Source organism: Molossus molossus, unplaced genomic scaffold, assembly GCF_014108415.1.
Source record: "Molossus molossus isolate mMolMol1 unplaced genomic scaffold, mMolMol1.p scaffold_m16_p_1, whole genome shotgun sequence".
Lineage (NCBI taxonomy): Eukaryota > Metazoa > Chordata > Mammalia > Chiroptera > Molossidae > Molossus > Molossus molossus.
In genome coordinates, this window is record NW_023425344.1 from 95,780,756 (window position 1) to 95,799,010 (window position 18,255).

The 18,255-nt window shown below is 45.8% G+C and overlaps 1 protein-coding gene across 3 annotated transcripts in view; it reads right to left on the bottom strand.

The window, feature by feature from the left end:
* PRKCQ (protein kinase C theta) overlaps positions 1-18,255 on the bottom strand; it is a 133,700-nt gene that overhangs the window by 33,070 nt on the left and 82,375 nt on the right. For all 3 annotated transcript variants that reach the window (XM_036256624.1, XM_036256616.1, XM_036256608.1), the window contains 5 exons: positions 17,555-17,684; positions 13,797-13,906; positions 12,974-13,091; positions 11,427-11,587; positions 8,030-8,203 (listed from right to left, as the gene is read on the bottom strand). In XM_036256624.1, coding sequence (XP_036112517.1) covers positions 8,030-8,203; positions 11,427-11,587; positions 12,974-13,091; positions 13,797-13,906; positions 17,555-17,684 — 693 coding nt within the window. The remainder of the gene's footprint in view (positions 1-8,029; positions 8,204-11,426; positions 11,588-12,973; positions 13,092-13,796; positions 13,907-17,554; positions 17,685-18,255) is intronic.

Here is an 18,255-nt window from a genome sequence, read left to right on the forward strand (position 1 = left end):
AGCCCTGAAGAAACATTTAAAAAGTCACATAAAGGTGGGAAAATATCTGGGAGCTTACAAAGCTGGGGTGCAGAAAGGGCGTGACATTTCAGACCCACGAGGCAGAGCTTATAGTCAAAGGACCCCTGGGTATTTGCTCATGAACCACTGATTATCTCCAGTATCTTGGCAGGGGGTGCGCAACACGAATTTACCATAAATCTGTAAATTTACTAATTTTTATAAATTTTCTGCAAATCTAACACCGGCCAAGTCACAGTTTAATTGCTCAGAAAGGGTCTCCGAAGCACATGGGAGTGACGTGCGGTTTCTGAAATAACCACCTCCAGTCCTCTCAGCACCCGAGACCGTCAGCGCTCTAAAGACAAAGACATAGCCGGCACTACAAATGGGGTCACACAAACGCTAATTCTTGTCCTAGCTCATGGACAAGTGTTTTGGAGGATACGGTTTGTGTGGTTTTCCTTTTTCTCGCTGCAATTGCGATAATTTCCAGTGCTCCCAACTCAACGGGAGGGTGTATGGATGGAAAAGTGTTGCCGAGAGCTTCAGATGCGGTGGTTTCTGGATAAAATGCTCGACAGAGAAAACCTTCTGTCAGGCTTAGCTGGCTTCTCTGCTTTCAAATCGTGGAAATATCAGTATGACATACTTTCGAAAAGACTGCTATATTGAGAGTTTTTCCCTTTTTTTTTTTTTAATCCTCACCCGAGGACATTTTCCCATTTTTTGTCCAGATAGAGTGGGAGGGAGAGAGAGGAAGAGAGAGAGACAGAGAAACATCAACGTGAAAGGGACACATCGAGTGGCTGCCACCTGCACGACCAACCAGGGCCGGGGACAAACCGCAACCGAGGCACGTGCCCCTAGCGGGAACCGAACCCGGGTCTCCCTGGACCGCAGACCGACACTCTAACCGCTGAGCCAAACTGGCCAGGGCGGGCTTTTCCTTTTATTTCAAATAAAACCTTGCAGATAGTATGACACTCTTTCTCCGTGAAGGACTCAAAGTCCTCTGCAAGTGCTACTTTTTTTTTAAACATTATCTTTTTGGAGGCCCAAACAGGACAAGGTTACAAAGAAACGTTAGGTGACTCGTTGAAAGTCATACAAAATGTCATGACCTGAAATCACACACAGGGGGATGACCGTGGTGAGGTTGGCCACAAGTCGAGCTTGTCTGTTCTACAAACGGAAAGTGAAACTCAGTTTTCTTTTTCATATTAGAGAAATTTCAAAGTAATACTAAGAAGGTTCAGCTGGTTCACACTGGGAGGATGGAAGTCAAGGGCAGTGGTGTGAGTGGGAGTTGACACCAGCATCCTGACTCCTGATCGGTGCCGGGAATCTGCTTACAGAGACCCGCGAAACCACGGCGCCGTCCATGCAATCTGAGGAGGGCCCCGGGGTGTTCTCTTACCATCTAGAAGTTCTTTTAGGTGTGCAACTGTAACATTGTTGAGTTACTTGAAGGCAGACTGGCGTACAGATGACCTTTCAGAACTCAAATGAGATGCAAAGGTAGGTTGTAGTTCACTTTCTTTTTTAAACATTGTTTAAAAAAATTTTTTTTCTCTATTGATTTTTCAGAGAGACTGGAAGGGAGAGGGAGAGAGAGATAGAAAAGTCGATGACAGAGAACATCAACTGGCCGTCTCCTGCATGTCCCCCATGGGGGATCGGGCCCACAACCTGGGCATGTGCCCTGATCTGGAATCGAACCAGCGACCTCTTAATGCATGGGTCAACGCTCAACCGCTGATCCACACTGGCTGGGCTGTAGTTCACTTTCTATGTCTAAGGAAAATGATTTCAAAATAAAACAAAACAACACAAAACAATGTTCTCACAGTATTTGAGACATCTTTCCAAACTAATTTTGGAACTAAATTCTCTTATTTTTCCATGCTGTTATCAGAGATAAATCAGAGAAACTTTGGATACTTGAATTATTGACCTTTCTTTTACTGTAGCACAATTAAAAAGAGAGGACAATTATTTCGTTACTACAGAGATGACATGTAACTAAGACACTGACAAAGTCTGAATATACAGGGGGCCAATATCTGAAACTAGAGACATGTGGTTCGATTACACGCTGTTCCCAGCTATCAGGGGGGATGGTTTTAGGCAAAGTTCATTATTCTTAGCCTGTTTTCTCATGGGTAATATAGGAATAATAATATAAACTTCATTGGGGTTAACAGAATTAAATGAGATAATATATTTAAAGTTCCTAGGAAACTATCTGGCACAAAATAGGCTCTCAATATAGGTAGGCTTTTTGAATCATATTTTTCTGTATTTTAAAATGTATATTGAAGCCGAGATGGCTAGTTGCCTACCTTTGTTCTTAGTAAAAAATTCTGTTCTGGATAGCAAAGTGCCCCGCTGAAAGATGAATCTTCCAGCTTCCCTGTAGCTATAGAAGAGTTAGAGCTACATGAGCAGAAGTTTTTTGTGGGCCTTAAAGAAAAGTGATTTTATTTATTTATTTATTTTTTGGGGGGGAGGGGGGAAGGGATGAAAGGAGGGAGAGACAGATACATCGATCAACTGCCTCCTACATGCTTCCTACTGGGGATCGAGCCTGCCCTAACCCGGCATGTGCCCTAACCAGGAGTGGAACCGGGACCTCTCAGTCCATGAGATGATGCTCAGTCCACTGAGCCACACCAGCTGGGCATGGAAAAGTGATTTAATAAAGGAAAGAGAGCTGGCATGAGCTTGTTCTATCCTCTCCTTCTTCTTCCTGCTTCCTGACTAGAAAGTGATTGCGAGGGCTGGGCTCCAGCAGCCATGTTGGACTGAGGAGGACTCATGAGGGTGGAGCCCAGCGCTGTGGATGACGAAACAGAGAGCAGATGGTGCCTGGATCTCTGAGGAATGATGCCATGGAACTGTCATACCTGCTCTGAACCACACGTCTCCTTTGATATAATGAGAGAAACATTTCCATCTCATTCCACTGATTGCTGTTTTCTGTCCTCATTAACAGCAGTCAATGAAATTTCTAGTTGACACACATCATTCCACATTTAGACAATTCTGAAATTGGAACATAGCTTCTCGTACAGTTTAAAAAATAAGTTTATCAAGAAAAGCAAGAGTGCCCTGACTGGTTTGGCTCAGCGATTTGAAAATCATTTGGTGGACCAAAGGGTCACAAAGGTCCCGGTCAAGGGCACATACGGGGGTTGTGCAGGAGGCAAGCAATCAATGTGTCTCTCTCACATTAATGTTTCTCTCTTTCCCTCGCTCCCATAGACTCTTTCTAAAAAAATCAATGGAGAAATATCCTTGGGTGAAGATTAAAATTAAAATAAATAAATAAATATAAGAAACAAACAAAAAAGAAAAGCAAGAGTGCATCTAATTATTAATAGTATCTTAAAAATCAATAAAGCAGAATATTATTTTTCCAAGTTAGGTAGGACTTTAAAAAAATTATTTACTAATTAGAATTAGTTAGGAAAAGGAAATAGCTTTTAAATTTAATCCCCATACAATTTTAGAGTCTTGCCTCTTTTGGGGAAACATACAGAACTCATAAATAGTAGGTCCCCAAGAAAAAATTGTTGAATTAATCTAACAGTGACCTTCTAAAGTAACTTGTGTAATGTATTTTTAGTTTTTGATTAATGAATTTGTTTCTAATAGTTTTTATTTATTTTAGTACAGTCAAAAGATTTATGACAATTATTTTTATAGATAACATTTTATTGTGGACTTGCCCTATTTCTACTTTTTAAAATAAGTAGCCCTGGCCAGTTTGGCTCAGCGGTTAGAGCGTCGGCCTGCGGTCCTGAGAGACCCGGGTTCAGTTCCCGCTAAGGGCATGTACCTCGGTTGCAGTTTGTCCCTGGCCCTGGTCGGTTGTGCGGGTGGCAACCACTCGATGTGTCCCTTCACATCGATGTTTCTCTCTCTCTGTTCCTCTCTCTCCCTCCCACTCTACCTGAACAAAAAATGGAAAAATGTCCTCGGGTGAGGATTAAAAAAAATAAAAATAAAAAAAATAAGTAAATGATGAAAAATAGGTATTGACCATATGGGTTTAAAATCCGGTCAGTATGTATGTTAAAATTAGCTGGCGTACATGCTGAAATTGATACAAAGAGGGACCGTGCAATTCAAGATATATGGACTTTCACGTGAGACACAAAAAATGAAATACTGAAAAACAATAAATGTTAGTACAAAATAAAGAATAAAAGTCATTTCCTCCTCCTGCGAAGACAACCACCTCTCATCATGGTGATTTGTAATAGACTGTTGCCAGTGATTGATGTCACAGCCTGAATGAAGTACAAAGTTATCTTAATCTGACACCGAGAAAATTAATTTCAAAGCTTCTCTCCTTTTCAGCCTCATTCAGATTCAGGTTCAGATCAATCTGACACTGTGTTGCACACCTGTGTCCTAGCACTGAGCTTGCACACACAGTACCTGGCTGCCACCCACAGCCCCTCCGCAGGGCGAGTCCTACTCTCTGCCCAGTGCTGGGTGGAGGCCCCAGAGCACCGCTGACCGGTGGTTGAGCTGGGACTGAAGTTCTTCGGAATCCCAGTCCGTAGCTCTTTTCACTCTTGTAGCTTCCCAAGTGACTTTACCATATTTTCATACTTCAACAGGTCCTATGTCCTTCGTATATTAACTTTAAAAGCCTTTAATTATTTAATCCACATACCCTGACAGATCACGAGGGAATCCTGTCCTTAGAATCGGGCATGCGACAGGAGGGCTCTTTGGAGGCAGAATGCAAATGAGTAAGTCCCCCCCTCCCCCCGCAAATAACAATTCCCTAGAAAAGTAAATAGTCATTTATCTGATGTCTTCACTAGCAAAGGTGACCATCCCCTCAAAGAGGCCATTTTCAAAAGTCCCCAGAGCACATCATTACTCGTATCAGCTGCTGCTTTATACACACACCTGTGGTATTTAATTGGTTATTTTGTTTGACATGCAAGATCTGAATAATAAATCAAGACATCTTAAAAGCAACTCAGGGTCCTTCAGAAAGTATAATGCAAGCTTTTTCATTCTCCATCCTTATTTCTAAAAGGACTCAATGCCTTGAAATCTAAGTAGCAAGCCAGTCATATGTGACGTTTGTGCACAGTCTCTGCCACTTTTTCTCACACGCCGACTCCCCTGTTTGAGTAAAGCACTCGGCTGCATGGCCCTGCGAGCCGCTCCCGAGTAGGGATAGAAGTGGGCCCTGCCCGGAGCCGGAGAGAGGAGGGGAGGGAAAATCCCTGTGTTCCACAAAGTGGGATGCAAAGCAGCCTTCCGCATAAGATACCAAGACAATCATATATTATTTAAAAACAAACAACCAGCCTTGGTCAGATTGGGTCAGTGGTTAGACCATCGGCCCTCGAACCAGAGTCGTGGGTTCGATCTGGTCAAGAGCATGTACCGCCCAGGCCGGTTTGGCTCAGCGGTTAGAGCGTCGGCCTACGGTCCAGAGAGACCTGGGTTCGGTTCCCGCTAAGGGCATGTACCTTGGCTGCAGTTTGTCCCCGGCCCTGGTTGGGTCATGTGGGTGACAGCCACTTGATGTGTCCCTTTCACATCCATGTTTCTCTCTCTCTCTTCCTCTCTCTCCTTCCTGCTCTATCTGAATAAAAAATGGAAAAATGTCCTCAGGTGAGGATTAAAAAAATAAAAAATAAGAAAAGCACGTACCTCAGTTGCAGTTTGGTCCCTGGCCCTGGTTGGGGTGGTGTGGGAGATGATCAGTAGATGAGTCTCTCTCACATCGATGTTTCTCTCTTTCTCTCCCTCCCTCCCACTCTATCTGAAGATGAATGGAAACATATCCTTGGGCGAGGATTAAAAAAATAAAACAATCCAGCAGGGAGAAAAGGTGCCAACCTCCACTTGGTTACATAATGCCCCTAGAAGCCTGATCTGAAGTGTATTCAGCATTTACACAAGCCTCGCAGTATTTCAAGAGGAAAAGTGAGGTTGTAAACAGTGCCAGGGTGCCCCGCAAACCCAGAACGCAGGCTGGGAGAGTGCACAATGCTCCCCACTTTGCCTTTCGGTAACGTATCTTCCCCATCCCAGACCCTTGGGTATTTACGATCTCCAGGAGGAAATTTCTGGTGGGAAATCTCTCTCTCAGATTCAGAAATTCCAAACTCCTTCCTGCTGCACAAACTAAGCCTACTTTCTCTAACACAGCTTCCCATCACCCCTTCATGCTTTCTGTCCTGTAGTCCCCACAGGAGAAGACGGCTGCTGCCCCAACCCTTTCTGCCTATTCAAATGCCCGTTTCTAGGCTTTCAGCTCTGGTGCTTCGAGTCTGCATTCTGCAACATCACATTAGTCACTGTCAGAAGGAGCGCTCTCGACTCTTTCATTAGAACGAAATTCTCTAATTTCTTGAGGTTAGGAAGTGTCTCATATATTTCCATATCCTCTACCATGCTTTGAGTACAGTATATGTTTAGTAAGTCCTCGTTCCTGGTCTGGTTTCTCTTTTCTTTTCTTTTTTTTTTATCCTCACCCGAGGACATTTTTCCATTTTTTGTTCAGGTAGAGTGGGAGGGAGAGAGAGGAACAGAGAGAGAGAGAGAAACATTGATGTGAAAGGGACACATCGAGTGGCTGCCACCCGCACAACAGACCAGGGCCGGGGACAAACTGCAACCGAGGTACATGCCCTTAGTGGGAACCGAACCCGGGTCTCTCAGGACCGCAGGCCAACACTCCAACCACTGAGCCAAACCGGCCAGGGCTGGTTTCTCTTTTCTTTAGCTAAGTGTATTTATTCACTTATTCCTTCATTACACATTTGTCGAGTACCCACTGGGAGCCAGAGAAGGGGGATGAAAGTCCTCGTTGCCGTCCACATTTTCTGATCGATTCCCAGTTTCCCAGCTAATACTTTCTGTGGCTGGAGACAGCTTAGAGGTCCTCTGTACACACAGTTACACTAAGGTAGTATGTGATCATCAAGGCTTGAACTAGAAAGAAAAACTCAAACTCTCCTTATTCTTTGGACCTTGACCACAGGGTCCCACATGAGTCTGCTCATTATTCCAGGCTATACGATGGGGACAGGGTGAAGGGGAGTTGGCAAGCGAGAAGAGAAAACCATAATGTTGTGCATGAGGAATGATCTACAAGGATGTTCACCAGGTGCTATTTAAATCGGAACAAAGAGACGTGTTCTAGTTAGGTAAGTCAGGCCGTGGGAGAATATCCACAGATGTGAGGCAGTGTATAAAAAGTATTAAAAATGCAGGTTACAGAACAGTTGATATTTCAATAGGTTGCTATTTTTATTAAAAAAAAATTCACTGGGGGGGAAAGTCTACCAGGATAAACTTCCAAGTACTAATGGTGAGTATACCCAAGAGGTGGGGTTAGAAATGATTTTCTTCTTTGAGTGTATAAGCATTTTCCAACTTTTCTAAAAATGATCCTGGACATCTTTTGAGTCAGGAAAAAAAAAAAAAGAAATTACAATTTTTTTTTTTTTTAAAGGGAAAAGGAGACCAGGATGAGAATCCTCCTAGAGCAGGAGAGACTCTGACAAAATGCACCCTTGCCCTCAGGTTCGGGGTTTTGCTCCTTGGGAAAGACCATTGTTCAGGCTGCTCCCTGCTGGCCTCATGCATTTTGACCTGTTTTCCAACTTCTGTATGAACAGATGTATGAATAGGGGTCACATTTTCTTCCCCTCACCGAGCTCTGCTTTGTCAAACAAGTCATGAACTGCTACGAATCCTAGTTGTAACAGAAGTTAAACCCAATTCTAAAAAAAACAAGCAAACCGACAAATCCAGAAGTAGAGCCCTTTCCCAACCAACTGCATTAAAAAAAATCTAAGTAATATTTCAGTGGTGTTTGGCAGAGAAGAAGCTTGTTTGGATGGAAGGTGGACTGAAAGGTAAAGAAGAGAGATATGGAGACTATACCCCACATCTCACAATGAAGGTGCCCCCAGGGCAGTGCTGTGCCGGGCAGACTCCCCAGGGGAGGTGGACGCAGGTGCCTGTGCAGAAGCCATACCTTGGTCTGGAACGTGCAGAACATGTGTGTTAGGAACGGATGCTCCCAGGCCAAGGAGAGAACTCTCTTCTCCACCATTGTGCACTCAACATCGTCGTCCATCAAAACCACATCTTTCTTTAGGGCTTTTATTGCAAAAAACTGACTAGTTTTCTTGAACTCTGCTAGAAAGACCTAGAAGGAAGGGGAAGAAGTAACTTTCTTTTAGAATTTGGAGTCACACTCACTGAAAAAGGCACGAGACTGAGAGAGATGTGTTGGGTGAGAACGGCTTCCTTTTCCAACTTCCTTCATCCCCTTTAAGCAGACAAAACAGAGCCCTTCACTGGGTCAGGATGTCACCCAACAGTTTCCTATTCTCTTTGTACCTTCTTTCAAAGGGTTTCACAAAACTACTGCGCGATTGAATGGGTTATCCTCAGCCCCTGAAAAATTCGATTTAAAAACGTCTACCCTGTCTGCCCAGGGACCTGAGTCAGTTTATAATAAAAACCCACAGAGACAAATGTGTATTGATGGGAGCAGCCGTGAGTAGCGGAGAGGCAGACCTGACTGTACGTGAAACATCACTGCACATGAGCACAGAACCTTCTCCAAGTTCTACCCAGTTTTTCAAGGCAAAAAAGAATCCACAAGGGACAGCACTCTCCTTGCCCGCTGAAAGCACGCACATCACCTTATCTGATGGCACAGACACCAGTCACATTTCCAGGACCTACTATGCGCCCGGCATCCTGCTTTGTACTTTCCATGTGTTATCTCATTTTATAATTTTTAAATCTTTGCTGAGAACACTCTGCAAGACAGACAGGAATCATACTAATAAAAAAATTAGCTCAGAGAGTAATTTAAGTTTCTCAAATTCATGGAGCGCTGCGCAGTAGAAACTCTAACTCCAAAGTTCAGGCTTCCCGGCTTGATTCCGTGAATCGCACATGAAAGGACACCAAATGGCACCGCGGAGAGTTCCCACGCTTCCGCCTTTGCAGGCAAGCGCAGCGGCCCGCCAGCAGCTGCGAGGATGTGGCATTTGGAGGCCAGAAACTCCATCTCGGGTCTCATTTCACAGACACTGTCTAGCTGTGGGGACATGGGCAAACCGGTTAACCTCTCTGGGCTTCGGCCTCCTCACGTGTAGAGAGAAAACTGTCACCCTATCCTCTAAATGACAGGACCACGGTGGCAATCAAATGGGACACCACATGGGAAAGGGATTTGTGAACTATAAAACGCTCTCTAAATGACAGTTACTAAGAATACTTGTCATTTGTTTCTTTTATTGACTTTTAGGGAGCGGGGAAGTCAATGATGCTAAACCAGTAGTAAAAATGCATGTGTCTGTGTTTGAAAGAATATAGTGCAGCTACAATCCTTTGGGGTAGCTGGCTTGATAGAGGGGAAAGAGCTTAGATGAGAATTCAGGCCCAGGAATAATGTGTCCAGCCCTAGAAAACACCCGTGTGTTCTCCTGGGCCTAAAAGTAGATACAGAACAAGAATGTAGAGGCTACTATTTTGGTGAGGAGCCCCATGGCCAAACAGCGCATGAAGGAGGAAGATGAGTTTTGGAGTGTTTTCAGTGTCCTGCGTGGCTTTGTGCTCCATCTCCCTCTCCGTGGGCCCCACAGTGCAGTCTCCTCAGAGTGCAGGGACCCGGCTGCTGGTGGCTAGGACACAGAGCCCACGATTCTGGAAGTTCTCACTTGTCCCTTAGTTACTAAGGCTTGCAGGGTCAGCTTAATGTCTTTCTTACTAACTGACCATGTTCAAGGGAAACAGTCCACACAAGAATAAAGAAAGATAAACATTTCATTGACAATTAAAATTATATTTTTTTGGTCATTGCTTCTTTCAATAAAACATCCCCAAACCAGCCATAAAGAAAGAAGCTGGTAAGGTCATTTCCATCTCTATAATGTGCTTTCAATTTTGGGTAACAGGTTATGATTGCACATTAATTGATGCTAAATTACAGTGAGGACCGGCTGTAAAATTGCCTATTTCACTCAGATTAACACCAAATGGGCCCTGCTGTGGTTCATAACATCGTGGAAATGAACTAGAAGAATTAATGGGCTTGCAGGGCAGAGCCGGTTTTGCCAAAGGTGAGGCACGGCTGTTTAAATCCAAACCCCGACTGTAGCACAGTGTCATTCAGCCAGAACAATAAATCAGCTGCATTTTAGTTTGTTTATTATTAAATAAACCGGGTCTGTTTTCCAGCCAAAGTCTGGCGAGCCGGTGCTGAGTATAATGCTGACTTTGGATGCAGAAGTTCGGGGAACAATAGTCTCTGGCTGAACTTTCATAGGCGTTGCGTCTAAGACTGTGAAACAACAGAGCGTGCCATGAATACGTTCAATATCCTTAATATTGCAAAGAACCTAAAATCCCATATTCCGTGTCATCCCTCTTTAAAATCACCGGTTTGTCAATATTCTCCCACCACCGATAATTGGTTGTAATGTCTTAAACGTAATTTCTTAAATTACGTTTCCTTCCTCTCCTTTTCCTCTGTAACTCGAGTGTGTGGCAGGGAGAACACAGAGGAGGGGTTTTCTCCATGAAGCTTTTCCCGGACTCTCAAGCTACAGCCGTGCTAAGGGCTAAATTGTGTCCCTTATAAAAAAATTCATCTGTTGAAGTCCTAACCCCTGTGACCTCAGAATGTCACTGTATTTGGAGACAGGGTCATTACAAAGGTGATTAAATTAAAAGGAGGTCATTGAGGTAGGCTCTAATCCAATACGTCTGGTGTCCTTGTAAGAGGAGGCGATTGGGTCAAAGGCATGCTCAGAGGAACAACCGTGAGGGACACAGCGAGGAGAGGCACCTGCAAGCCAAGGACAGCGGCCTTAGGAAGACACCCTGCTGACGCCCTGATCTGGGGCTTCCAGCCTCCAGCACTGGGAAATTGTTGAAGCAGCCAGTCTGTGGTATTCGGTGATAGTAACCCATGCCAACTCATAAGGCTTAGGGCATTTCATGGAGAAAAAGAATCAGAGAATAAGTAAAACAACACTCCAGGTCTGAGACAGGAGCACAGCCACCACAAAAACACCAACCAACCAAAAAACCAGTGTGAGACGCGAACTGGCTGAGGTACCTTCTGATATCCGAGGTGTCCAAAGACATCAAACTCATAAGCGAGAGGATGGGCACCTTCGAAGCAAAAGGGCTTGGGAACAAGTCCCAGGAGGCAGAAGCTGCTTTTCCTTAAAGCCCCTGGGCCCCTATTTATTCCGACATCTCTACCTTGTCGCAAAATGCTCAGCAGCGCGCGCTCTGCACACCCGCCCACAGTTCTGATTCCAAGAGTTTAGCTCTCCTCACCAGGAGCTTTGCTCTTCAGTTTTTGGAAGTTGGTCTGTAGGATTCTATACAGTACGGCATCATACCTTGCCGAAACTTCCTTTCCCCAACATTTTGTGCAAGATAAAATCCTCAATTTTTAATTTCATATGTAGCGATGGTCTTTCTAGGTTCAGGTCAGGTTCTGGGCGATGGCACATTTTCTCCATCTCATCCATGGGAGACTCCCAGGAGATTCCCTGAAGCTCTGAAAAGGAAACAGGAGCAGTGGAGGGTTATTCTAGCTACTTGGAGAACACACTTCCTTGCCACATTCCCATTCTGGAATCCATCTCCGATATGTAGAAAGGAGATCCTACTGTGCCCAGGCAGCACCTCCCGCCTGTGAGCCTGGCATCCGGGGCATGGGCCGGGTCTCGTTATCCAACAGATTGGGGAAAATAGCAAGTTGAGAAATATGCCAATCAGCAAAGGCCCATTTATGCAACACAAACGAGCACTTTCAGTAAATGGCAAATTGTGGACAAAGAGGGATCTTAACCACATTCAAGGAAAAATGATTCTCAATTGCTTGTGTGGCTCACAGGCACAGTGGCACCACAGGGGAGGGAGAGAAAATGGATAGCAGATTCTTAAAGATCCGAATTGCACCCTTCCAGACAGTCTTCAAGTCAACATGCTGCCCCGTGTGAACATCTCTGCGATATTTATCTGCCTGGACGGCCTTCCCATCTCTAATCCAAAGCTTTCTTTAAAAAACTTTAAGTAGATTTATTCCTCTTATTCCATGCCAGAGGAAGTGTAGAAAAACATTTTTGGAAACTTTCATCCTCCCCCCTGTATCATTTTTTCTTTTCTTTTTTATTGAAAATATTTGTCATCTCACATTGTGTTAATTTAAGTTGTACAATATGTTGATTTGATACATTTACATACTGAGCTATGATTGCCACTGTAGTGATAGTACCACTATCTCAGCACATAATTATCATTTTGTTTTTTGTGGTTGGAATAATGACATTTATTTTTCAATCTCTAGATTTATCTTTCATATGCTCTCTAAATCTAAGGAAAATAAGTGTATTATAATGTATGCTGAAACAATGCAGTTTCCAGAGTCAGGTGGTCATATCCTTGCATGACTGACCTTCAAACAGAGGCTGGATAAACTCCCATCATGTCAGAAATGTTAAGGACTTTGGACACTGCTATTCTTCCCCTTCCTACTCTTAAACTTTGAGAACAGTCTCAAAGGTGCAGGGTAAGATGGTCTTCTGTGGTAGTCCCACCACTGAGCTTTGTGTGGATTTGTTTCTGTAAAACCATTTAACAGTGACAGGAAGTAACCGTCTAAACTTCTAAGGAAAAATTTATAGTTGTTTTCTCCAGACCTACCCCATTTTCTGCCTCCTACTCCAAACCTCCCACCCTCTAAAAAGGTTTCCTAATGGGGGTGTTTTGGTTTCACGTCTAAGACGCAGGAGCATCTATGTTGGTGGCCAGGTCTGTAATCTTTAAATAGAAAAGAATCCTCTATCAGACTAGGTACAGGGGGAACTCTAGACAGAGGACTCAGGCTAAGGTTAATCAAGATAAATTACTGACACTGATCCTATGGCATCAGGATAGCTACCTCGTTTCCCAGACGCCAGTATGCAGGGCAGCTGTGCTTCATCTCTGATGGAGCATGGGGGACCAATTTCAACCGGACCTTCTCTGAAGATCTGTTCCGTGTCTCTTAAGCAGCGAGCCTGGATTACAAACAAAGAGTCAGACCACCCACCGCTGATGGACAACTCAGCCTGTCCTTGGGGATGAGAGCCATTTGCGATTCCTAAATGCGTAAGATAATCACAGGCCTTTACTTAGCACTCTTTTGGGATTCCATGTCCTGCGAGAGTCTGTCTGTTGGACTTTATGCACCAGCAGAACATATTCACTTCTGTCATACTTTTCTGGGGGTGAAATGGTTTGTCCCCTGCTATCCAATGGAAGGTCAATAGATAGAAAAACGGCATCGCCAAGTCCTAAAGAGGGTTCGGTTTATTCTTGCATATGCAAATTAAGCATGCTAGACAGTGGCAAGGTGGAAGTTGCCCTGGACTCGGTGTTGGGAGGGCAGTCTAGGGATGATTCTAGCACAGACGTGTATTCCCTGAGGCCATTCGATAGCCCTAGTATATGGGCATAAAGCTGGCAGTGAATCCTCAATAATCCTAATGAATTTCTTTGTTTCTGTCCCTGCTCATTCTATAAATTTAAGATCTTACAAAGATCCAAACAATACAAAGGCATTAAATAAACATCTCAAAGGGGGGATATGGGCATGGAGATGAAGGGAAAGGCAAATGCTCAGAAACAGACACCATGTTGTCCCGCACAGCTGCTGCCGATCAAAGAGCAAAGGGACTGGAGTGGTTCTTGTTGAGCTGAACTTGCAGGAACTCGTCACCTACCTGTTGAGTGCTCTCAATCATTGCCAGCGCTTCAGCCATTAGCTTCTGGTTTATGCCACACAGGTTGGCCACCTTTGTCTGGCATCGGTGATGGACGTTCATGCCACATGCTGAAAGGAGGACAGTGACACCATGAGCTGGAGCGACAGAACCAGCTGCCGTGGTCTTGGCACATGACCTCTTTAGGTACACGTATGGTTAAAGGGACCCCCGTGCCATCTTCCCAGCAGAAGGAGACACTGGATGCAAATAAATCAGGGCAGTGCTTTAATGATGCCACCAGGCGTCCACCGCCCCTTCCTGAAACAGACCCGTACAGACCAGATGCTCCTCGTGTGATGCTGGGAAGTGATTCCCACTAAGGACAGGACCAGAGCTGTGTTGACAGGGGTGGAAGTCTGCTGTCAGTATGCATTCAGACTGTGCCACGGCTGAGATAAAAAAAAAATGGTGCTGGCTCTCACGGGTGCTAATGTGCAATGCTGGACCTGAAGTTTGTTCATGCCCACCCTACCACCCTCCCTAGACTGGAGCCCAAGCCTGCCCTTTCCCACACAGGCTGCAGGCTGCTCGGCCCTCTAGGCTGAAGCCCAGGCCTGGCTCAGCCTCAGTGTGCAGAACTGAAATGGAGATGGTGGTATGTGTGCTGTGTGTGCGCTTAGGACTGGGGGTGGGAGGAGGGAGAGTGGCCGGAGACCACATCCCCAGCATATGGGAGAGTTGGCGAGCTGAGCTATCCACCTACATAGGCTTCTAGCTCTGACGGCCACGATCCTGCTGGAGTTTTCTGATTCGTGGTCCTAGCAACAGCCTGAGAAAGGTCTGCCCTCCACTTACTGTGACCACGTGAGCCTCCTTGGTTTGGGGGGTGTGCACGCCTGAGTGTCTGTGTGAAGACATCTATTATATCATGTCATTAGTTTTAGAAAATTAAAATTCTGCTTGTGAAACATCACTGTTACAATGAAAAAAAAAAAAAAAAGAACTCTGATTTCAAGTCCGACTTGATTCTATAAAGCATATCAGTAGGGATTGTTAAAATGGAATTAGGCAGGAGAAACTATAAAATCATGCAGTTTTAATCTTATTTGCTTATTATTGGCCCAGTTGTGTGCAAAATCACTTAGCATAGTGACTGGAATCACATAGGTGCTCAGTAAATACAACTTTCTCATCTTCATTGTGTATTATAATGAAATATGTATTGAAATATTTTGGTGACATTGTAGCAGCCTTCACCTTTAGTTTTAACTAGTCCACTCTTCCTCAGATAGTTAATAACAAAACACAATAAAGCAGCATTTTCTATGTAAATAAGTGTAAAGCTAGCCCTTGTCCCAGTGTAAAAGCATAGAGGTAGTCATAAGAATCCATTTAAAGTGCAATGTGGACCTGAGGTGCTGTTTGCAAAGGCTCGATGCCCTTCTCACTCTGCATCCTTGGCACAGGGAGGCAGACAACGAGGATTTAGCACAAGGGATTGGGGAGTTTTACTTTGCTCCTTAAAATTGTAGCCAGGCCCTGGCCGGTTTGGCTCAGTGGTTGGAGTGTCGGCCTGCGGACCAGAGTCCCGGGTTCGGTTCCCACTAGGGACACGTACCAAAAAAAAAAAAAATTGTAGCCAGATCTAAGCTCATCTCTGATACACGGTTATAAAGAAAGGCCCCGTCCCCACTATGACAATGTCAAATCTTCGTTACTAACCTGTTAGGTGATGATGAGTCAGTCTCTGTGAGTGCAAATCGTCCCTTTTGGTGACTATTTTCATGGGAAGTGTAGTGGAGAGAGAGAGCAGACAGGTCAGGACGAAGGGAGGCCCTACTTAGGAGGGTGGTTTATAAGAGCAAGATAAAGAGAGCGTACAGCAAAGATGAGGGAAAACGACCTGGGGAAGAGAGTGGGAGGTGACAAAATAAAGACATGAGGAGATGATACAGCAGGGACTTCGGGGTGTTGGCAGCAAGAACAGAGGATGACACACATGAGGAAGAGGGGGAGGGAGGAGAGGGGAAGAGAGAAAAGAGGGAGGGGCCCCTTGAAGTGCAGGAGGTGGGAAAGTGGGGAAGAGAGTGGAATGGGGGAGAAAGAACGTTAGAGAAGGACAGAACAGAGCAGGTGTGTGAGCCGTGAAATAATGCCAAGAACCCTCGTGGGAGTTCTAAGCTCAGAGCGTAATCCCACTGCTGGGACCGGCTGGGTCTGCGTAGGTGGGTGTGAACTGCCAGACCCTCCTGAGAACAGGAGGCCGGCGGATGGGGCTTCGGTGATTGATGTCTTGTGTGTACCATCAGGATCCCTGGAGTTACTTCTTGCCTGTGAACTTGTAAAGATATTCTGCACCATGCCAGGCCCTCCCATGCATCTCGCACAGGCACGGGGAAGAAAGCACATAGCAGTCTTGTGGGCCACAGAGAGACTGTTCGGGTGAATTCTGGCTACATGTGGGTCTTGCCTTTGGTAATGATTAAAAAACCTACTCCCTCCGGCCTCCATTAGGAAGTCGCTCCAGGCTCCCCAGACACGTGAATGCAGTTGGGATGAGGAAGGGGGGACGATGCTGAAGGTGATTTTTTCACCTTAAGTCAGCACCTCTGTCACTTAAAAGATGAGACATGCATTAGCCAGTGCCAGGAACAGTGGCTTCTCCATTGAATAATTCAGAAGAGAAGGGTCTGTGCTGCCACTGGGGCCTCCTTTTTGAACGTATCTGGGCCCCGCCTCCACCCTCACCCCCAATCAAAAGGCAGAGGTGCTTTGTCATTCTTGGAGTGTTCTCCTCCCTACCCCTAATCTTGGTGCAACAGCATCTGGGTTTCTAAAGGTTACTGCCTTGGCGACTTGGGGTTCTAGAGCAGGACAGCCTCTGGGCTGTTGCTCAGGGTTGGTCTGAATGACTGGACCAGTGAGGGCTGCAGGCTCTGGGGAAAGGTCAGTCAGAGCCGGGCTTGGCCTCTCCCTGGGCATTTTGAGTTCACGGCCCACTTTGGTGATGGACTCTCCATCTACCTTAAGTCACAGACTTCTTTTTTTTTTTTTTTTATCCTCACCCGAGGACATTTTTCCATTTTTTGTACAGATAGAGTGGGGGGGGAGAGAGGAAGAGAGAGAGAGAAACATCGATGTGAAAGGAACACATCGAGTGGCTGCCACCCGCACAACCAACCAGGGCCGGGGACAAACTGCAACCGAGGCACATGCCCTTAGCGGGAACCGAACCCGGGTCTCTCAGGACCGCAGGCCGACGCTCCAACCGCTGAGCCAAACCGACCAGGGCCACAGACTTCTTCTGTGCAGGACCTTCCGTCAGCCAAGCAGATGCCCGGGCTTGCTCCTTGATGGGACCACAGAAAGAACCGCACTGGCTGATGCAAAGGAGGGCAGCAGGGCCACGGAGCCGCCGGAGTCTGGGGCCAGGTGCACAAAGAAAGCGGGTCAGGTAGGGGGAGGTGCGGGAAGCGTCCGTCAGGAGAAACACTGCCTTCATTTCCGTCCAGGACCAGGCACAGCAGAAGGCGATGGGCCGGGAGCCTTTACATTTAACTTGAGTGATTCTGTACTTATCTGGGTTCATGGATTAGGGTGTGTATGGGTGTGTATATGTGGTGTGTGTGTGTGTGTGTGTGTGTGTGAAGAGAAAGAACAGTAGTGGCTTGTTGTTTTGGGCATTTCTCATTGATCACGGGGCTCCTCCAGGCTGCGTGGAGAGGTCAGCGCCTACATCCCTGTCCCTCCCGCTCCCCACCTCCCGCTAGACTCACCGTCACACTTCAGTCCTTGCCGGGCCAGGCCCCACAGCAGGGTCCCACAGTGCTCACAGAAGGTTGGGCTTTTGTAATTGTAGACTTTGAATCTATGCGGCATGTCGATTTTGAACCTCTCCTTGTGGAACTGAAAGAAGAGGAGACCTCATGACAGCAGGTGCCCCTGGTGCCCAGCGTGACATGTCTTTGCAGAAACTTTAGCATAAATGGCAGAATAATAAAAACATTGGCACGACGTGCCTTTTAAACCACGATTTCTGCTTGTCAAGTTTTATAATCATGTCCAGAGAACTCAGCCAGCCATTAGCTGTTTCAGGGCAAGGGGCAAGCCCGCGATACCCACATATCAGGTAACCTGCGGACAGCTGCTGTCTGAGGCCTTCCCGCGGTCGGGCTGACGTTTCAAAGAGGGGACTGGGGTTATTTATTTAGATTGGAGCTAAGTAAATCTTGCACTTTCCTTCCTATTTTAATACAAATATTTCCCTTTCTCATTCAACCCAGAATTAGTGCTTTAACCTTTGGAAGAGGTTCTGTAGTGACTCCTCTAGAGACGGCGTTGCCATGGGTTTATTAGTATGAGGGCCTAAAGGGTGAAGCATTCACACCTGTTAGATGTAAACCGAGGAGGCCGGAGATGGATGATGGTTCTGCCAGGCGCTGTGGACACACAGGGCATGTGTATTATCTTTTACACA